Source organism: Scomber scombrus, chromosome 14 (assembly GCF_963691925.1).
Source record: "Scomber scombrus chromosome 14, fScoSco1.1, whole genome shotgun sequence".
In the NCBI taxonomy this organism is placed as follows: Eukaryota; Metazoa; Chordata; class Actinopteri; order Scombriformes; family Scombridae; genus Scomber; species Scomber scombrus.
In genome coordinates, this window is record NC_084983.1 from 28,865,781 (window position 1) to 28,886,686 (window position 20,906).

General features: G+C 38.0%; 3 protein-coding genes across 3 annotated transcripts in view; all 3 read right to left on the bottom strand.

Annotated features, from left to right (window-relative positions):
• The window catches only part of LOC133994114 (uncharacterized), a 33,007-nt gene extending 15,684 nt beyond the window's left edge, over positions 1-17,323 (bottom strand). Inside the window, exon 1 of the mRNA XM_062433318.1 lies at positions 17,275-17,323. The gene's annotated coding sequence lies outside the window, so the exon portion shown is untranslated. The remainder of the gene's footprint in view (positions 1-17,274) is intronic.
• Positions 88-16,706, bottom strand: LOC133994117 (uncharacterized). The gene is made up of 4 exons (XM_062433322.1): positions 16,467-16,706; positions 1,417-1,704; positions 843-905; positions 88-214 (listed from the first exon to the last, which is right to left on the bottom strand). Exons 1-4 carry the CDS (start codon positions 16,687-16,689, stop codon positions 114-116), a joined length of 675 nt encoding a protein of 224 aa, XP_062289306.1. The 5' UTR covers positions 16,690-16,706; the 3' UTR covers positions 88-113.
• LOC133994300 (uncharacterized) lies at positions 8,830-16,082 on the bottom strand. The gene is made up of 10 exons (XM_062433548.1): positions 16,073-16,082; positions 15,835-15,897; positions 15,259-15,324; positions 13,602-13,916; positions 13,132-13,197; positions 12,122-12,142; positions 11,661-11,782; positions 10,239-10,664; positions 9,298-9,528; positions 8,830-9,084 (listed from the first exon to the last, which is right to left on the bottom strand). The coding sequence occupies exons 1-10, from the start codon at positions 16,080-16,082 to the stop codon at positions 8,830-8,832; spliced, it is 1,575 nt and encodes a 524-aa protein (XP_062289532.1).
• Positions 17,324-20,906: the final 3,583 nt, after the last annotated feature.

Genomic DNA, 20,906 nt, shown 5'->3' on the forward strand with positions numbered 1-20,906 from the left:
AGATGTAATTTTTTTTCCTAGTCAGAAGTCTGGACAGGACTTCCCATTTTCCTGGATGAGAAAATGTGTCCACACTTTTGACTGGTGTTGTAAATATTTTGTAGAACTTTTCATCACTGTTTTATCTGTAATGTGTGTGTTAACTCACCAGCTGCAACATTTTGCTCCTCATCAGAAGAAACTGAGTCACTCACAACTTTGTTCTTCTTAAACTCTGAAAATGAAATTTGAAAAGTTAAACACACACTTTGCTGTATGTTGTTCAGAAAAATAAAATAAAAAACCAGGCACATTCAGTGTGTTGATCAGCCTAACACAAACCCGGTCTGAGTTAATATAGCGGTCCAGTTCAGTTAAATCATTACCGGACTATTAAACCATTAACCTGACTCACTGGTTCAGGTGGAATATTTGTGTTTTAATTGTGTTTCTAATAAAAGTAAATTGAAAAAGTTTTTGAATATAAATATATTTTTTTTATAAATGAATAACTACTGGTGCATTCAAATAAACTAGTCTGTAATAAAAAAGCGTTGTCACCCCCCAAAATAGACTCCGACTTATACACAGGTTTTTACAGTAAATGTAAATAAATGTATGTTCTCAATAAATAAAAGGCCTAATTGACCAGTTTGACTGAAAAGGGCATTACATTTAAATTTATGATATTTTTATATTAAAAATTAAATGTTGCTTGGATTTTTGATATTATTAGAATTCCCTTCTTTTCTGTCTTGTTTTTCTTCTCATGTTTATTCATAACATGTAGAATTGACTGAGATATTTCTCTGTTTTCTGTGACCAACTGAACTTTTGGTGTATGTGTTTGTGTATAAACCTACTGGCTTCGGTCTCTGGCTCCTTGTCCGCTGAGTTCTGATCACTTTCATGTTTCCTCTTCTTCCCTGAAAATGACATTTTAATAAGTTTAAGACACAGATTGGTCAGTTTCATGTTAAAATCAACACAAGCTGTTTGTTTTCTGATTAATTAAGTTAAAATGATGCTTCTCATGTTGGTTTCTTTATACTTGTATGTCATGTGTTTGTTTGTTTTCTGTGGAGACATGTCAGACTGTTACTAACAGCCATTTTCACCATTAAAAAATTATATTGAATCTTTTTGTCTTTAAAATATCAGAACATGGTGAAACATTACTGTTAATTTCTATACTGTTACAATTTCCCAGGATCAAAAGAGACATCTTAAAATGTGTTTTGTTTCATCAGCTGTTCACAACTAACGTTTCAGTTTACTGTCATGTATAATGGAGAAAATCATTAAATCATCACATTTGACAAGCTGAAAACATTTTTGGGGCATTTTCACAGACAATGCACCAACCATAAAACCCTCTGTGCTCATATCAGACATCTACAGTGGTCTCACATTAACAGCTAATAACTGTGAACTCACCTTTGGTCTCTTCTTTCTGTTTGATGCTCAGTTTGTTCACAAAGGGACGCAGCTTGTCCTGGACTGCAGAGTCCATCCTCGGTATTTGCTCCATTGCTTCTTTGATTGCAGAGATGGACCCATCTACTCCTAAGCACTGGATGATTATTTGAGGCATCTCCTCTCTGAACTTGCTCGTCTTCATACGTTTGGGGATTTTGTCAAAACAGTAACAAAACAGCATCTTCTTGTATTCTTGCTCATCCAGCTGCTCCAGGATGGAGGTCAGGGTTGTTTTCCATTTACTCTCTGAAATCTTTACAGACATGTCTGACACACAAAGAGACAAAAGTGAGAAGCATAAGCCAGACTGCAATGAGTTATCCAACACATAAAAAAGAACATTGCAAAACGTGTTTGTTCCAAATGTTGGCAAAGCTTTTCAGGACTTGTAAACCACGATAACTGTTAATAAGGTGTTAATAAACCTTTATTGAAGCTATTGTAGTCCAATGCTACTACAGGAAAACTCTCAACAACAGTGAAATACAAAAACACCTCTCTCTTGTTTTCTGTGTTGTAATTTAATTGTAATGTTTCCACATTACGTAGATATTTTAGTTGGATTAAACTCCCAGTTCAATGATAGAGCTGCAAAATCACAACAAAATAAGATCCTACCTGGAAATGTGCAGCATTGTTTTCATACTTTCAGAGAGGAAATATTCATTATTTAATTCAAATAAATTGCAACTCTGGTTAACATAAAATGAATAAACTTTTCAATAATATAATAATGCTAATCAAATTGACTGAAGTTTAAAAAATGTTAAATACTACTTAACATGAGATTAAAAACGTGAATCAATGTAAACAACCTCAAATTTAAGTTGTGATGTTTTTGTATAACTATCCCTGAGGATGTAATAATCCAACAGTCCAGCTAAAATGATCTCCCAGATTCGGTCCGGAGGGCAGACACCCTCTCTACTTTTAAGAGTAGGCTTAAAACTTTCCTTTTTGATAGAGCTTATAGTTAGCCAGCTCCTAGTTTATGCTGCTATAGGCTTAGACTGCCGGGGGACTCCCATGATGCACTGAGCTCCTCTCTCCTCCTCTCTCTCTCTCTCTATCCATCTATATCCATTAACATTCATGTACTATTAATGCATTCAGTAACCTACACTTCTTCCCCGGAGTTGTCTGTGCTTTCTCGTCTCACAGGTAATCTGGGCCTGTAGACGTCCGGATGACAGATTCCAGTCCCGGACCTTCTAGCTTCAATGTTTATTTTCTATGTGCTTCTCTCTCTCTCCTATTCTTGCTCTCTCTCCCCTCTACCCCAACCGGTCGAGGCAGATGGCCGCCCACTTTGAGCCTGGTTCTGCCTGAGGTTTCTTCCTGTTAAAAGGGAGTTTTTTCTTGCCATTGTCGCTAAATGCTTGCTCATGTGGGAATGTTGGGTCTCTTTAAAATCAAACCTGAAGAGTTCGGTTTAGAACCTGCTTTATGTGTAAAGTGCCTTGAGATAACTTTGTTGTGATTTGGCGCTATACAAATAAAGATTGATTGATTGATTGATTGATGGGTACAATAAACATAGTTAAACATACAGATAAAAATTAATGATTGATAAACAGCTGACAGCCCTCTTTGGGGCCAACAGCCCTCTGCAGATAACACCACACAAACAATGATCCACACCTAAATTTCAGTTGCTGTACAGGACTCATTAATCCGGTAAAACAGGTATTAGTTATTAGTTATTATCATTTCAGTGTTAAACATAAACAGGAAGAGCTCATCTTTCAGACTCTTCATCTTTCCTTTGTTCCAACCTTAGTGTTAGTTTGTAATTATGTGATTATGGAGCTTACCTTGCATAAGTTGTTTTTTGTTTGTTTTTTAAAAGGAATAAATAATGTGTTAGGAATATTAATACTCACTTCTTCCTTTTCCGGACTAGTTTCTTCTTTGGTCCACAGTTAGGAGGTGCTATCAGTAGCAGCAAGAAGCTTGTTGTTTTGACCTTTGAGTGGCAGATACCTATTTAAAAATGTTTTACAACCTGCTTCCGACCAAATTATATGCTAAATATTTATATAAAGAGATTATTTCCACGTCAATGTTTTAGTTTTCTAACTTTGAAAATGATAATGATCCGTTCCAAAACGCACACCTCCTCCTTGTCCTGTGAAGTTCAAGCTTGGCGCACTTTTTGTTGGATGCGGTACTTTTTTTCCCTTTGATGGCGCCGTTTTCCCGCCCTAGTCTGTTTTGCATTGACCCTAACTAACCCAACGAGTCCTAACCAATCAGAGAGTAGGGCGGGTCTTAGCCTCACCGACCTGGAAGAAAAACACACAGCTGAAAGACTTAAAGGTGCGTGACGCCACCTACTGTATGGAGTGTGTAACGTCATTACATTAATTACAAGATTTGAAAAACACCTGAGACTTGTTTCAAAGGACAGTACTTGTTGCAGTTGCTCTCAGTGGCGGGAAGAAGTTATTTTATGGCAGATACCAACTTAAATAATGTTTCTACAACATGCTTACCAGTCTATTTATCTATATTAAAATCAAATAAACACAACACCATCAATATTTTACTTTTCTAAATACTGGTAATCCTTAAAACACCTTATAACAAACAAAACCTTATAACCCCCCCCCCCCCCCCCCCCCCCCCCCTGTGAACAATGGTTTGGCCGACCAGTTACTTTCACTTTCAAACACAATGACGGTTTGTTGTCTCGTGCTGTCAGAGGAGTTAACGCTTCAGTTTCTGTCAGAGATGGAAGAAATATTCACATCTTTTATTTCAGTAAAAGCAGCAACACACTGTAAAGATAGTCCAGTGTTAGTGTTCAGGATTAACTCTTAATAAACACATTTATTATAACTACAAACACACAGGTTACTATAGTGTTAGTAGTCATGGTTACGGGGTTACTCACTGAGGGTCAGAGCTCTCCAACAGATAAAACAGTCAAGTATGAACAAGAATCAATAGTCACAGAATATAAAACCTCTCCTTTAATTAATAGTAAATAAGTAGAGCCAGTTAACTAATAACGTTTGATGTCACAGAGACATAAAAATAAAAAAAAACTCACACAAAATAAAATAAATAAATTGATTCTTCAGCTAACATGTTAAATAACATGACACTCACATCAAACGTGGATACTATTTTAAAGAAAATTCAATATAATATCCTCCTGTGACTGTTACAGTAACATAAAGATGAACTTACCTCCAAAACTAAAAGTACTTAAATGCATAATGGCTCCTTTTTAGATTTAATTTAATTATATATGTATAGTAAAGGATTATCACTGACACTTTAACATTTAAACAGCTGTATATTATGAAGTTGCTTAAATGTCCAAATAATTGATAAATTGTAGTTTATAAAGTGGAATAAATGTTACAACTTTAGACATGGCTTGGTTGTTTATTTAATTTAGCAATAAATCACATTTTATAAAGTGATCAGAGTAGACTCAGCAAATAATATATAATAGATAGAGTTATAAGTACTCTATCTATCCATCTATTTATTGAACATTAAAAAAAGCTATAGCTGTTAGAGTTATGTTAGAGATGTTGGACTGAGGGCAGACTGGACTAGTGATAGTAGATAGTTCATGCCAAAGCTAGCTGGTTAGCATGCTAACTTCAGTTCATATGCTGCTCAGTACATAGAGGTCTTAGACATAAGACCTCTATGTGCGTCAGGTTGGCTGCTCTTCTGTGGTTCGTTTAAAGAAGAAACAGACATCAGTAGGTGTATTTGTCACTGTTGTTTTCTGGTCTTCTCTGGTGTTTGTTCAGTTTGTCCACAGAGGGGCGCAGCAGGACTGTAGAGTGACAGTCCCTCCTCAGTATCAGATCCATTACTTCTTTGACTGTAGATATGAACTCACCTAAATCCAAAATGTTGAGTCTCTTCTTTGGACTGCACTTCAAGGCACTTTTGTACCTCATCAGACACATACTTGTACAGCGTAGAGCAAGGTGCTGACCGGGCATTCAGGAGCAACTTGGGGTTCAGTGTTACTCAAGGATATTGCCAACCCTGTAGCTTGTGGATGACCCGTTCTACTTGTACACCCTTGATACACGTTAGTCCTGCCTGCACACACTGTGGACAGTGACGCTCAACTTGACTTGAGGAAAGATCTCTATGTTTAGTTTAGTTTTGGCAGATCTCTGCTGTCTCTGCTGGTCAACACTGACATACAAAACACCACTGCACTTTTTCTGTGTTGTGATTTGAGTTTAATGTGGAAATATTGCATAGACATTTTAGTCAGATTAAACTGTTCACTTATAGAGCTGTAAAACAACTTTACAATCTACAGAATGATTATAACAATTCTCAGTTAATGTTTAACAAATTGAAACAAAACAAAACCTCAACAAGTTACATCCTTCTGATCATGGACATATGAAGACAATAAATCCAGGGTTTCTGCAGGTTTGAACAAGTTAAATTTAAGACTTTTAAGACCTTTTAAAGAACCATTTTGAATTAAATTTAAGATTTACATGAAGTACAAAAAAGTCACAGTCCCAGAATTACTTTCACAGTAACAAAATGTATTGCCATTCAAAGAGCAACTCATGAAAGATCAAGAACAAATGTATCACGGATTCTTGAGACTTCGGCAAAAACAGTTCCCACTAAGAATAGTGCCAATTTCTTTGAACATTAATCACATTTTCTTATTTTCATAATCAGGGTTGATCATCTGAGGATGTTTTGCACAAATGTAACTTTTTTTCATGTTTGTTTATCATTTTATAAATTACTTGATTATATGCAAGGCCAGTACCCACAAAAAATTACAAATTTTGTGGTTGTCAAAAATGTGTCCCAAGTTTTTGTCAACACTGTCAGATATTTATAAATCAGTAATAAAATCAAACAACTACATGGTCAGTTATATTGCTGAGGACCCGCTTTCCATTCTACACATCGGATCAACGAAATAAGGTCGAACAAGCTCCTGTAAGTTTATTTTTTCAATAATTTTTACATATTTATTGATGTTGCTGGTGTCACAACCATGATGCGTCAACACTGTCTCTTTTGTATATGGAGAATACTTCTAAATTATGAAATACATTTAACCATTTTATGAGGAAGTCAGAGGTAGCTAACAACAGAGGAAAACAAGATGGCTCCTGTATAGAACTCATGCATGTCATCTAAAAAAGTGTTTTTGTCAACACTGTCAGGTTTTCTGTCTGACCACGGGGATTATTAGGTTTAATACGAGTTACCGATCCGATCTGATCTGTCACCACTGCCACTTCTTTAAATGAAAGAATGTGTTCATTTATGTTCAAAACTGTTATATTTCATATTAAAGGCAAATGAAAAGACTTGCATGATATAAGAGTTTTCAAAGAGCACACATGAAACAGCATTAAAAAATGAATAAAAGGGAATATTCAACATTTAACAACATATTTGTGTACTTAAGGTGAATACACAGTGGTTTAAATGCTGTAAATCGATATCAGACCAAATATACAGATCCTTTCCGAAAAATTAGAATATCATGGAAAAGTTGTTTAAGTTCCACAATTCCATTCAAAAAGTTAAACTTTCATAGATTATAGATTCAGGGCCCACAATTTAAACGATTTCAAGTATTTATTTGTTTATTTTTACATAATTTGGGCTTCCAGCTCATAAAACCCACGAAAACAGGAATTCAAAAAATGTGAATACTGTGAAGAAATCACTATTTACTTCTCAGTTTTTGCAGAAAAAAAAGAGAAAGAAATTAGGATCAAAACGATATGTCAATCGTCAATACTTGGTTGGGAATCCCTTTGCCTTAATCACTGACTCGATGCGATGTGGCATTGAGGCAATCAGCCTGTGGCATTGCCTGGGAGTTATGGAAGCCCAGATTTCCTTGATGCTTGCTGTCAGCTCTTCTTTGTTGTTGGGTCTGGTGACCCTCATTTTCCTCTTGAGAATACCCCACAGATTCTCAATGGGTTTAGGTCCGGCCATTTGGCTGGCCAGTCAAGCACTGTGATGGCATGGGCATCAAACCAGGTTTTGGTGCTTCTGGCGGTATGGGCAGGGGCCAGGTCCTGCTGGAAGATGAAATCTGCATCTCCATACAGATCCTCAGTAGAAGGAATCATAAAGTCCTCTAAAACATTCTGGTAGACTGTTGCGGTGACCTTGGATTTAAGAAAGCAGAGTTTACCAACACCTGCACCGGACATTGCACCCCAAATCATAACTGACTGTGGATACTTCACACTGGACCTCAAGCAGCTTGGGTTCTGTTCCTCACCCGTCTTCCTCCAAACCCTTGGACCTTGATTCCCGAATGAAAGGCACACTTTACTTTCATCGGAAAAGAGGACCTTGGACCACTGGCCAACAGTCCAGTCCTTCTTCTCCTTGGCCCAGTTGAGACGCTTCCTACGTTGCCTCAGGTTCAGAAGTGGCTTGACCCGAGGAACCCGACAGTTGTAGCCCATCTCCCAGATGCGTCTGAATGTGGTGGTTTTTGAAGCTGTGACTCCCGCCTCATTCCACTCTTTCTGGATCTCTGCCAGATTATTGAATCTTCTCTGTTTGATAATCCGCTGAAGCCCACGGTCATCTATTTTGCTGGTGCATCTTCTCCTGCCACATTTTGCCCTTCCACTAGACTTTCCATTGATATGCTTGGACACAGCACTCTGTGAACAGCCAGCCTCCTTAGCTATGAACTTTTGTGGCTTACCCATCCTATGAAGGGTATCAATGATGATGTTGTCATGTCTGCAGTCTTCCCCATATTGAACCGAACTGAGACAATTGAACAAAACTGAAGCAATTTAATGACACCTGGGGAAACCTGTGCAGGAGCTTTGAGTTAGTAGATTATTAGTGTGTGACACTCAGTTTAAAACATTCATGCCATGCAAAATTTGGGCTTATTTCTTCACAGTATTCTAATTTTTTGAATTCCTGTTTTCGTGGGTTTTATGAGCTGGAAGCCCAAATTATGTAAAAATAAACAAATAAATACTTGAAATCGTTTAAATTGTGGGCCCTGAATCTATAATCTATGAAAGTTTAACTTTTTGAATGGAATTATGGAAATTAAACAACTTTTCCATGATATTCTAATTTTTTGGAAAGGGTCTGTATAGGAATGATAAGCTTTGTATTGTGTCTGACTGTGTTGACAAAACACAAGTGATGACAGGAAAAACACATTTTATGAAAAAATTACAAAGTCAGGAGGTTGCACTGAAATATTAATATTATTAATTAATAATAATTAATTAACTTAATATATTATTAAGTATAATAATAAGTATACATTTCTTTTCTTTCTTTTTTTTTTAATTTTCAAAATTAAAACCTGTTTTATCCAAATTCTCAAGAATCAGTGTTTTGCATTTATGTGATGAAAAAAAATGTATGAATTTTTCTCCCTTGTATTTCTACATCTGCTGAGAATGGCATTTTTTTAAGAAGATTTTTTTTTAAATCACCGTCCAGTCTTAACTTAAACTCGCTCGCCAGAAGTTGAGTGGACACGACAAATGTGTCGATCAGCCCGTTGTACACCGCCTCCAGGAACGTCTGCGTGGGGTCGGTACTTTGGATCGCCTGAATCTCAATTCTGGCTTTCTGGACAGGAGCCCTTTCAATCTGCAGAGACACAATGTTTATAGTTAAAGATCAGGACAGGCTGAGAAATACATTAATAATCATGTAGTAGCTAACAGCTGATGGACTCTACAGGGATATATAGTAATATGTCCAGAAGCTTCTAATTCCACTGAAAACTAGACCAGTACTGAAAGAAAACCAAGTATGTTACAAAAACATCAGTTCAGCAGAAAGATCTCTTAGAGCAGCTACCGGAAGAATTCTGGTGAATCCAGTCGAGTTCAGGGACACAGTACTATGGTAGTGACTGGTCTTCACGTTGGTCACCTTGACGACGTCTCCAACTGATATGTCTTTGATCTGCTCAGTGTCTTCTCCCCACATGCAGATGCTGATGGACTCTTTGTCTTCCTGTAGGAGGAATTCTTGCTTCTTTGTCATCCTCTGTTGGGCCGTCACCTCCGTTTCTACAACAGGATAAATCTGAAAAAAACAACAGCAGAAACAAGGTTGGAAAAAGCCCCAAAATACTGTTTTAAACACATTTTTCTTGTTTGGTAACAATGATGAGAGTTTCTCTCTTCAGAACAGAAATCATGACATTTTTTACCTAATGATGGTGTGTACCATCTGTTCTTCACATTTTTTATTAAAACTTGAAAACTAAAGGGTAAGACTTCAGACGACACATCATCCATCTGATGTTTGTTGGGATACCACCTAACCTTTCCATGAAGGTGATTAATTCAGTGCTGAAAGACATCAGTTGATTGGGTGACTATTCTAAATATAGAAATCAATACTGGAATAAAATAAAATTATAATAAAACTGAAAGATTGATTTATTGTGATCTTAAAACGTATAATTATTGTTACCTAACTACGATGTAGGAATTACATTATAAGACTGTTATTAGCCTTTGTTTCCGTTTCTCTACAAACCAACATGACCAAACTCTTCATAATGAAGGAACATGTCACCCAGTGCAGCAGTGTGACTCACTGATGTGTTTTTCATAGTTTCTGAACAACAACGGAGGAATAAGATATATCAGGCTTTGATACACACATAATACTTGTTAGTAGATCAGTTCATAGTTGGTTTGGATCCAAACATGAGATTTGTTGACAAGAATAAAAATGTAGGAAAAAAACCCCCACTAGACTAATCCTTTAAGTATCTGTAGACTCACCTCTGTTACAGTTCCTTCAACAGTCACTCCATACTTCTCAGCAAGTGTTTTGACTTCTGTGATCGAGTAAACTTGACTCTGGACACAAATGAGTTCCCGTGCTTCCATCTCTAGCTCCTCTGGGACTTTGACAGCACTCGTCTCCGACACTTTGCTGTGTTTGTTAACCTTCACGCCCTTTTCATCGGTTATTAGCTTTCGGAACAAGTAGGAGCACTCTTCATTGATATCTTGAAAGTGGGGTTTCCCATAAACCATAAGTTTAATACAGTCTGTGTCATCAGCGATTGACACATAGAAGAAAACTGTCCCATTGCCATCCTTGGTTTTAGATCTGCGCAGCCCGGATTTCTGCATAACTTTCCCAACGATGGCTTCTGAATCATGAAGTTGGCCACTAGACTTCAGAACCCTGATGGTTTTTCTCTGGACACAAAAAGAGAAAAAAAATATCTCCATGTCAGCAACATGAATACAAACACATGAATCAGTCCATCCATCCATCCATCTTCTGCCGCTTATCCGGGGTCGGGTCGCGGGGGCAGCAGCCTAAGCAGGGAAGCCCAGACTTCCTTTTCTCCAGCCACTTCGTCCAGCTCTTCCCGGGGGATCCCGAAGTGTTTTCCAGTCCAGCCGAGAGACATAGTATCTCCAGTGTGTCCTGGGTCTTCCCCGGGGTCTCATACCGGTGGGACGTGCCCTGAACACCTCACCAGGGAGGCGTCCGGGAGGCATCCTTACTAGATGCCCGAGCCACCTCATCTGGCTCCTCTCAACGCGGAGGAGCAGCAGGTCTACTCCGAGCTCCTCCTGGATGACCGAGCTTCTCACCCTATCTCTAAGGGAGAGCCCAGCACTTGGCGGCGAACCGATCCAGTGAGAGTTGGAGGTCACGGTCTGATGAAGCCAACAGGACCACATCATCCGCAAAAAGCAGTGACCCAATCCTCAGGTCACCAAACCGGAACCCCTCAACGCCCTACTGCAGAGGGTGTAGAGCTTGTCCACAGTTCCATGACCCGGACGAAAACCACATTGCTCCTCTTGAATCCGAGATTCAACTATCCAACGGACCTTCCTCTCCAGTAGGCTACCCCCAAATAGACCTTACCAGGGAGGCTGAGGAGTGTGATCCCCCTACAGTTGCTTCCCCCTCCTGAGACGCCGGATGGTGGTCCAGAACCTCTTCGAAGCTGTCCGGAAGTCGTTCTCCATGGCCTCACCGAACTCCTCCCATGTCCTGGTTTTTGCCTCAGCGACCGCTGCAGCTGCACTCCGCTTGGCCTGTCGGTACCTGCCTGCTGCCTCCGGAGTCCCACAGGCCAAAAAGGTCCTATAGGACTCCTTCTTCAACTTGATGGCATCCCTCACCGCCGGTGTCCACCAGCGGGTTCGGTTATTGCCGCCACGACAGGCACCGACCACCTTAGGGCCACAGCACCGGTCAGCCGCCTTGACAATGGAGGCACGGAACATGGCCCACTCGGACTCCGGAACCAGTCTTCTAGAGAGGGGTTGGACTCTCTTCCACTCTGGAGTTGCCACTGGTGAGAGGCACCGGGCAGGGGTGGCAATACTTATTGCCCCCCGGCTTGGTGCCTGTATGTTGGAATTTACCCCGGTAGACGAGAGGGTAGCCTCCCTTCGTCTTCGGGTGGGGGGACGGATCCTGACTGTTGTTTGTGCAAATGGTCCAAACAGCAGTGCTCCCTCTGGGGATTCCCTCGTTCGACTGGGAGACTTTAACGCTCATGTTGGCAACAACAGTGAGACCTGGAAGGGTTTGATTGGGAGGAACGGCCCCCCCCGATCTGTACTATACTGATCATGAATCAGTATAAAGTCAAAACTTGTGAGCAGTGAAAGAAAACTATAAAACGTACCCATGGCTGGTTGTTTCTCTCCTGGAAAAAAAACCCAACAAAAACATTTTGTTAATTCTGAGTTACTAATAACACAGAAACTAATACGATAAACATCTTTTTACTGCTGTGAATTCTACTTTTGATTGCTTTTTCAGTTCATAATTTCCATCTGATCACAGTAGGAATACATGATACATCTCAGGACAATTAATAAGCAAATTAAATGAATGTTTGTTATGACAAGTGAATTTCAGACGATAATTATCTCTGGTACAGAGCCAGCAGGCATGCATGGTCATTTTATTTCAACACTCTTACCTTGTCCAGTCTGCTCCTCTTCAGTTCATCTTTAAAAGAAGAAAAACATCAGTCACTTCCTTGAGTTATTTGAGATTTTTACATTCATAAAGTCAGCTTACCTCAAGACCGATACGAGTATTATTTGTCTAACACTGATACCACACTAAGTATTCAGTTATCTATTATGAAAAACATTTTACACATTTCAGGTCATATTTATGTAGAAATAGAGAAAATTGTTAAGTGTTCACAGCAGCACCATATTTGAGGTAGGACAAATGCACACAGCAGATATACCATTTTATATATTTGTTTGTAAGTACTATTTATGGTCTTTCAGAAAGTGCTCTTCACTTTTCATGGACCATTTTTCCAAGTTAAGACGTTAAAACTCACTCAGTAACATTAGTTGATAGGAACAGCCTGTCATAGTTACAAAACTCAACTCTGTAATATAAGTTTAGTTTCTGTCTCCCGCATCCCCCCCACCTCTGATTTTGGGCCATGAAAAACCCTGGTATTTCATAAAGTGCTCTTCATAAATCATCAACTGAAAACTTTTCATCCTAAAATGCATCTAATTTTTTTTCTCGTCCAGTCGAAAGTCTGGACAGGACTTCCCATTGTCCTGAAAGAGAAAATGTGTCCACACTTTTGACTGGAGCTGCAGATATTTTCTAGAACTTTTCATAACTGCTTTATCTGTTATGTTGTGTGTGTTAACTCACCAGCTGCAACATTTTGCTCCTCATTAAAAGAACCTGAGTCGCTCTCAACTTTGTTCTTCTTAAACTCTGAAAATGAAATTTGAGGAGTTAAACAAACACTTTACTTGCACAGTTCCACATCAACAGCTGGGCATTACTGACAAAATGTCTTATAAATATGAATAAATTAATGTTCTCAATACATAATAGAAGGCCTAATTGTCCCTACTGGTTTTCTGTCATTGACCAGTTTGACTGAAAGGAGCATTTAATTTAATTCTATGTGATATTAAAAAGGTCTCATTTAATTTGATGAACACCAAATTGAATAATTTGTTGCTTGGGTTTAACTGTTGATATTATAAGAATTATCTTACTGATCTGTCTTGTTTTTCTTTTCATGTTTAGTTAACGTGTAGAATATACATATTTCTCTGTTTTCTATGACCTACTTTTACTGTCCCAGATACTGTATCTGTCTACTTCATCACCTGTTAAGTTGAGCAGTCTGGAAAGGTTTGGATCCAGCTCACAGAGGACAGCGATGAAGTGTGAGCTGGGTTCATTTCCCTTTCCTCGCACCGTGTCAATCAAATCTCGAGCTTTGTCTGCTCGAGATCCTGTTTTGATCGACTCCATTTCACCATCATTTATAACACCACACTGAAGAAGTTTATCCAGAAGCTGATCTAAATTAGATTTAGACACTCTGTCAATAAACTCTGTCCGAACCGACCGCAGCGTCGCCTCTGCTGAAACGCTGCCCCCTGCTGGTAGATTCCTCTGTAGGTTTTCCCTCCGTGGACCTGGAAGATAACCAGAGAAAAAGCTATTTAATAATCCAACTATCATTATTAAACAGTTATCCAGGTAGCTTGCATAATGGAAACAACTTCTTTAAAAAAAGGTTTCAAAGAAAAATCCTCACTTCAGCCATTAGCTGTAAGATTTGTAAAAAGCTTTTGTCTGGAGCAACAGTCTGTACCTATTCCCTCCATGTTTGAGCATATTGAGCACTGGTATACCTCTAAATCTGAGCTGGCTAACATCATGCTTACATTGGTTAAAATGTAGAGCGACACTGCTACTTTACACATAAACACACAGAGATAACCATCAGTTTCTCTAAAAGATAATTAAACTGTGATATTTGAGACATTTCTCAGTACTCTGTAACATTGTCTGAAGGCAGCATGACAAGTCCAGAAGTGGATATTTGATTCATTATTAGAGGAACAATGTGGTAAAATACATATATGTATATGTTTATCAAGATCTGATATGTGATTTAAGTGTTGCCTTTATTATTTTGAGCAGTGTATTTATTCATATCATAGACTGTATATAAGAAATGGACGTAACATCCGTGATGTCACCCATTGGTTTGTGGACTGCTGCTCGGAAGCCAATAGTATCGGATCTGAGCAGCGCCATCTTGAATATTTCAGGTGCATGCTGGGAAAAATAAAAACATGGATTATACTTATATGGGCATCAGGAGGAGCATGAGGCGCCCTCCTGAACCTGTGAACCAATCAACCTGTCAATCACCACGTAGCCACGCCCTAATGCATACCCTGCTTTATCCTCACATATAAAGTCAGGGAAGCCAAAATGTCCCAAATGAACATCATACTGCATTGAAGAAGGCTTTAAACTAGCGATTGAGACCATAAACACATTTTGAAAACGTTTACTGAGGTTAGAAATCAAGTGAGAAGTTGGTGAATTCTCCATTGACTTGTATAGAGACGGAAGTCCTTTTGACACCAAAACGGTCGCCCCCTGGTGGCCTTTTGATAGAATGCAGTTTTAAGTTACTTCGGCGTTAGCCTCATTTCAGAGGACCAGAGCTCCCCGCCTGATTCATATGTTACAGGTAGGACACATGCACACAGCATTTTACCATTTTAAATACTTGTTTGTAAGTACGATTTATGGTATTTTTTTAAGTGCCCATCATAAAAACTTTTTAGTTTGCATTTGGTCCGTTATTGTATTTTTGCCAAACATGTAATTTTGAATTGAATTTTAAAGTCTGGACTCTCCTGAATGAGAAAATGTGTCCACACTTTTGACTGGTGCTGCAGATATTTTCTAGAACTTTTCATAACTGCTTTATCTGTTATGTTGTGTGTGTTAACTCACCAGCTGCAACATTTTGCTCCTCATTAAAAGAATCTGAGTCGCTCTCAACTTTGTTCCTCTTAGACTCTGAAAATGAAATTTGAGGAGTTAAACAAACACTTTACTTACACAGCTCCATGGCAACAGCTGGGCAGTACTGACAAAATATGAATAAATTCATGTTCTCAATACATAATAGAAGGCCTAATTGTCCCTACTGGTTTTCTGTCATTGAACAGTTTGACTGAAAGGAGCATTTAATTTAATTCTATGTGATATTAAAAAGGTCTCATTTAATTTGATGAACACCAAATTGAATAATTTGTTGCTTGAATTTAACTGTTGATATTATAAGAATTCTCTTACTGATCTGTCTTGTTTTTCTTCTCATGTTTATTTGTAACATGTCTGAATTTACTGAGATATTTCTCTGTTTTCTGTGACCTACTCAACTTTTGAGATGTATTTGTCTACTTTTGCTGCTGTTAATGATCTGTCTAGACAAAATTAAAACTGTTACCATGGCAACACATGATGGACAGGATGTTTTCTGTGACCAACTGAACTTTTGGTGTATGTGTTTGTGTATAAACCTACTGGCTTCGGTCTCTGGCTCCTTGTCCGCTGAGTTCTGATCACTTTCTTGTTTCCTCTTCTTCCCTGAAAAAAGACATTTTAATAAGTTTAAGACACAGATTGGTCAGTTTCATGTCAAAATCAACACAAATTGTAAATTAAGTTGAAATGATGCTTCTCATGTTGGTTTCTTTTATACTTGTATGTCACGAGTTTGTCTGTTTTCTGTTAAGACATGATGTTGATGTCAGACTGCTACTAACAGCCATTTTCACCACTGAAAAAAAAGAAGCATCTTTTTTAAAATCTTCTTAAAATATCAGAACATGGTGAAGCATTACTGTTAATTTCCCAGGATCAAAAGAGACATCTTAAAATGTGTTTTGTTTTATCAGCTGTTCACAACTAACGTTTCAGTTTACTGTCATGTATAATGGAGACAATCATTGATTCATCACATTTGAGAAGCTGAAACAGTGTGATTTTTTTTATATTAAAAAGGTCTTAAAGTCTTAAATGTAACTTGTTGAAGCTGCAGAAACCTGGTCTGTGCTGCCACCTGCTGTTTCACAGACACCAACCATAAAACCCTCTGTGCTCATATCAGACATCTACAGTGGTCACACATTAACAGCTAATAACTGTGAACTCACCTTTGGTCTCTTCTTCCTGTTTCATGCTCAGTTTGTTCACAAAGGGACGCAGCTTGTTCTGGACTGCAGGGTCCATCCTTGGAATGAACAGCATTGCTTCCTTCATTGCAGAGATGGACTCGTCTTCTCCTAAGAACTGGATGATTATTTGAGGCATCTCCTCTCTGGACTTGCTCGTCTTCATACGTTTGGGGATTGTGTCAAAACAGTAAAAAAACAGCATCTTTTTGTATTCTTGCTCATCCAGCTGCTCCAGGATGGAGGTCAGGGTTGTTTTCCATTCACTCTCTGAAATCTTTACAGACATCTCTGACACACAAAGAGACAAAAGTGAGAACAATAAGCCAGACTGCAATGAGTTATCCAACACATAAAAAAGAACATTGCAAAACGTGTTTGTTCCAAATGTTGGCAAAGCTTTTCAGGACTTGTAAACTATAAAACTGTTAATAAAGTGTCAAAAAACCTTTATTGAAGCTATTGTAGTCCAATGCTACTACAGGAAAACTCTCAACAACAGTGAAATACAAAAAACACCTCTCTCTTGTTTTCTGTGTTGTAATTTAATTGTAATGTTTCCACATTGGATTAAACTCCTAGTTCTCCTAGTGGGAATGTGTAGCGTTGTTTTCATACTTTCAGAGAGGAAATATTAATAGTTTAATTCAAATAAGTTGCAACACTGGTTAACATAAAATTACTTACTACTAAACTTTTCAATAATATAATAAGACTAATCAAATTGACTGAAGTTTCAAACATTTAATTAATACTCACTTCTTCCTTTCCTGGACTAGTTTCTTCTTTGGTCCAAAGTCAGAGTTGCTCTCAGTGGCAGCAAGAAGCTTGTTGTTTGGATCTTTGAGTGGCAGGTACCAACTTAAAAATGTTTTACAATCTGCTTGCGACCAAATTATATAAAGAGATTATTTCCACATCAACGTTTTAGTTTTCTTAGACTCACTTTCTTAAACTCTGACAATGCTAATGATCGTTTAGCACATAGATGTTATATATATATATCTATGGTTTAGCACCGCACACCTCCTCCTTTTTGGCGTGTAATTCAAGTTTGGCGCCGTGAACCACGAAACTGATTTCCGCTCAGAAGTCCTGGAACCACACGATCTTTAATTCATAAAAAAGATTGATTCATGTTTAGCTAACATGTCGGAGTTCTTCGCTCATAACCCCGCAAGAGTCCTACGATCAGGCATTTTATTCCGCACTAGTTTCTCAGCGTAATGAGATACTAGTATGCAGGTGGTGGCACGGCCGTCACGTGGACGAGCTCAACTTCTCAACCAATGAGGTCCCTGATTTTCGTGAACAAACCGTCAACCTTGCTGCTTGCGTCCTGGTTTCATTCAGCAGGAGCAACGATGAGGAAAACACACCTGAGAGTCCTCAATAAAGTAGACTATGGAAATGTGAACAGTGCTTTATGCATATTAGCTCTGTAAAGCTTGAGAAGGTGCAAGGTTGAAGAAGGAAAAGCCTGCAACGGTGGCTCGGGATGTGGCTGACAACTACCAACACTGTCTAGATATCGCGTTTTTCCTTCCAGCCAACCTGCTATCGTAGGTTTACCGATAAAAATTAGATCGCTATAGTGGAGAGACAGCTCGCACGTGAGAGAGAGAAGAGAGCTAAGAACCAAGCAAAACATCGGTGAACTGGTTTTTGAGACTGTCGACAGATAAACTCATGGACCTGCTACCTTACCCAGTTCATTCATTCCCTCTGCCTTTAAGCTGCTGGATGCAGAATAGATTTATTCAGTTCTAATTCATTGAGATGAAAAAACACATAAAACACCTAATTTACTATTTCAATATGAATTTATGTGTACTCAACATTCTTAATGTTTGAACTACTGCAATAGATATTCCCATTTTTATTATTTTTAAATGTACCTGTTGAAAAATCCTTATATGTCATTGACCCATATGTGTATATATATATTTATATGTTATTTATGTATATTTTATGTGCAAAAAACCTTTTCACTTTACTCAGAGCAACACGTTTGTGCAACATTCTCAAACACTTTATTCAGCTGCATTAGTGTAGTATTGTGTAGTATTAGTATAGTAGTGTGTAGTATTTTGTAGTATTGTGTAGTATTGTACTTTATTTCCCCGCTGGTCATTTATCGCCTCCTCTGATATTGTTGTGTAGGAACGAATGTTGTTGATTACTGTTTGTTTATGTGAGGTCGGGCTTGTAGAAACTGAATTGCCCCTCGGGGATAAATAAAGCTGAATCTGAATCAGGTGCAGAAACCACACAGTCTAGTGAGTCCGACAGACGCAAAGGACAACAGAGAGCTGCAAGACGTCAGAGGACACAAAGACACTGTTCAGTATACAGCAGCGTTCTTAAAGAGACTGCTTAGTGACTCCTAACCCTAACCCTCCCACTTCACAAGATTTATATATCACTGATGTGCAAACTGTTGTTCTCCTTTGAACTGTATAATCTAGTTAGCTGGATTAATATAATGCACCTTAACACACCTCCATCATCCACTATGACCTCAGTAATAAACATAAAGTAGAATTATCACCTTCCTGACAATGTCTACAAAAACTAATAATGTATAAACTTCCTAAATGTAGAATATAAAGAGCTGTTGTACCTAAAGCTGATTATATAAAACACAGACGCAATAAGGAGACGCCAAAATATTACTGTCACCTTTTTCACTCTCAAAATATATTTCAGAATGAATGTTTACATTTACAAATACATTTCAAATACATTTTATTTACATATTAAAATACACAGTAAAGTCACAGTGAAATTAAAAACAATCTGTTCCCCTTGTTGTTAATCTTTAGGGCCACAATAAGAATATATAACTTTTATTACTCAACACTTTTGAATGATCTCACTGTGATTCGTCCCACTCTGACATCACGTTAAAGATGCTTTCTTACTTTTACAGCCTCATAATTACATTTCATTGTGACTTTAAATAAATGTGAATAAAGAAAAACAATCATTTTACAGTATATTTCCTTCCATTAATATGACATTCAGCTCCTTATAACAGACCAATAAGAGACTGCAGGAGTAAACAGTATCAAAATATAATTTCTTAGTAAGGCACTAGAAGACATAACCAGTTAAATATCTTAATTTGCTCTGATGGTAATATATATATCTGGTTTAATATATATTTAAACAGTATATAAACCAACAATACATTTAAGCAGTCAGATGAAAACTTCACATCCCTCAGGAGAAGTTTTCATCTGACAGCCGTAATATTTCACTGTATGTCCGACACTTCCCATCACATATACTAGGATATATTAAGTGGGTAATTCCCTTATATTTATTTATTATAAGTAAACAATGTAATCGCTGTCTGTACCTGAAGTGTTTAGCATCAAGAGGACTGCCACCAGAATTAACACAAACCTTCTCAACTCTTGTTTTTATTATAAACTAATTAAAAATTATGAATTATAATATAATATGGATGGATGGCCATGCTCCTATATCTAATGTAAGATTTATTTTTTGTCTTAAGTACAAAAGACTGTCAGCAAAATGTGTTTTTGCCAAATACTGATACTATACACAGACTTCAATATCAATGTGCAGAAACTAGAACATCTTTTGATGAAATTCCCACTTCAAGCAATAACAAACAAACAAAATATAAATGTATCAGTTAAGTTGAGCTTGTCTTGCTACACATGCTGTACGAGCTTACTGTTCCCTTGTTACAATAACAGGTCAAAAGTAATAAAGTATTAAACACAATAAAGTTTAAATAAGATAAGTTAGAATCCCTCATTTGCATATAAATGTATGAATTTACAAAACAAGTTCAAAGAGCTTTTTTTTGTCTCACTGTTCAACAAACAGAAGTATTGAAGTGCAGTAAATTTAAAGATTAACACATTTTGGACTTTTGTGTCGAGGCTGACAACTGAATAATTTATGAGTATGAATTCTGTTTGATCCCAAACTCACACACAAATCTGAAACCTCACATCCCGACTCCGGGTCTGAGAGCCAACGGTGAGAGAGTACAGTCGTCACCTTTCTAGAGAAATATTCTGTTTTGTAGGATTTTAGACGTCAAACAAATACTTAAAGTCCGCGTAAAGTAAGAATAAATATGTGTTCTGAGTTTGACATACCACAGAAAAGTGTGTTGTTAACCACCCTGCCAAATTTGAATGATTAAAAAAAATCGCAAAATATGTTAAATTAGGCTTCAAGTTCAAAAGTCTGCCTCTTTCTCTGCTCCCAAACGCTGTGGGAGTGCCCGCCGAGTTCGCTGAAGCCCCGCCCCCTAACAAGTGTCACCTGTCAATCAAAGTCACCACCTCTACCAGAAACATGGACGCTAGGCCTGAGAGCTTTCTGCTGCTAACTCAGCTGCTAGCTCGGCGGCTAACTCAGCTAACTGGCTAACTG

Excerpts from the sequence above, each read along its gene's own strand:
- LOC133994117 (XM_062433322.1), bottom strand. The coding sequence starts at position 16,689 with ATGCTGTTTTTTTACTGTTTTGACACAATCCCCAAACGTATGAAGACG. Across the intron at positions 1,705-16,466 it reads ACAGGAAGAAGAGACCAAAG|AGAGTAAATGGAAAACAACC; the intron begins GTGAGTTCACAG and ends TAAAGATTTCAG. Across the intron at positions 906-1,416 it reads ACAGAAAGAAGAGACCAAAG|GGAAGAAGAGGAAACATGAA; the intron begins GTGAGTTCACAG and ends TGTCATTTTCAG.
- LOC133994300 (XM_062433548.1), bottom strand. Across the intron at positions 15,325-15,834 it reads GGAGCCAGAGACCGAAGCCA|AGTCTAAGAGGAACAAAGTT; the intron begins GTAGGTTTATAC and ends TTTCATTTTCAG. Across the intron at positions 9,529-10,238 it reads TTGAAGGAACTGTAACAGAG|ATTTATCCTGTTGTAGAAAC; the intron begins GTGAGTCTACAG and ends TGTTTTTTTCAG.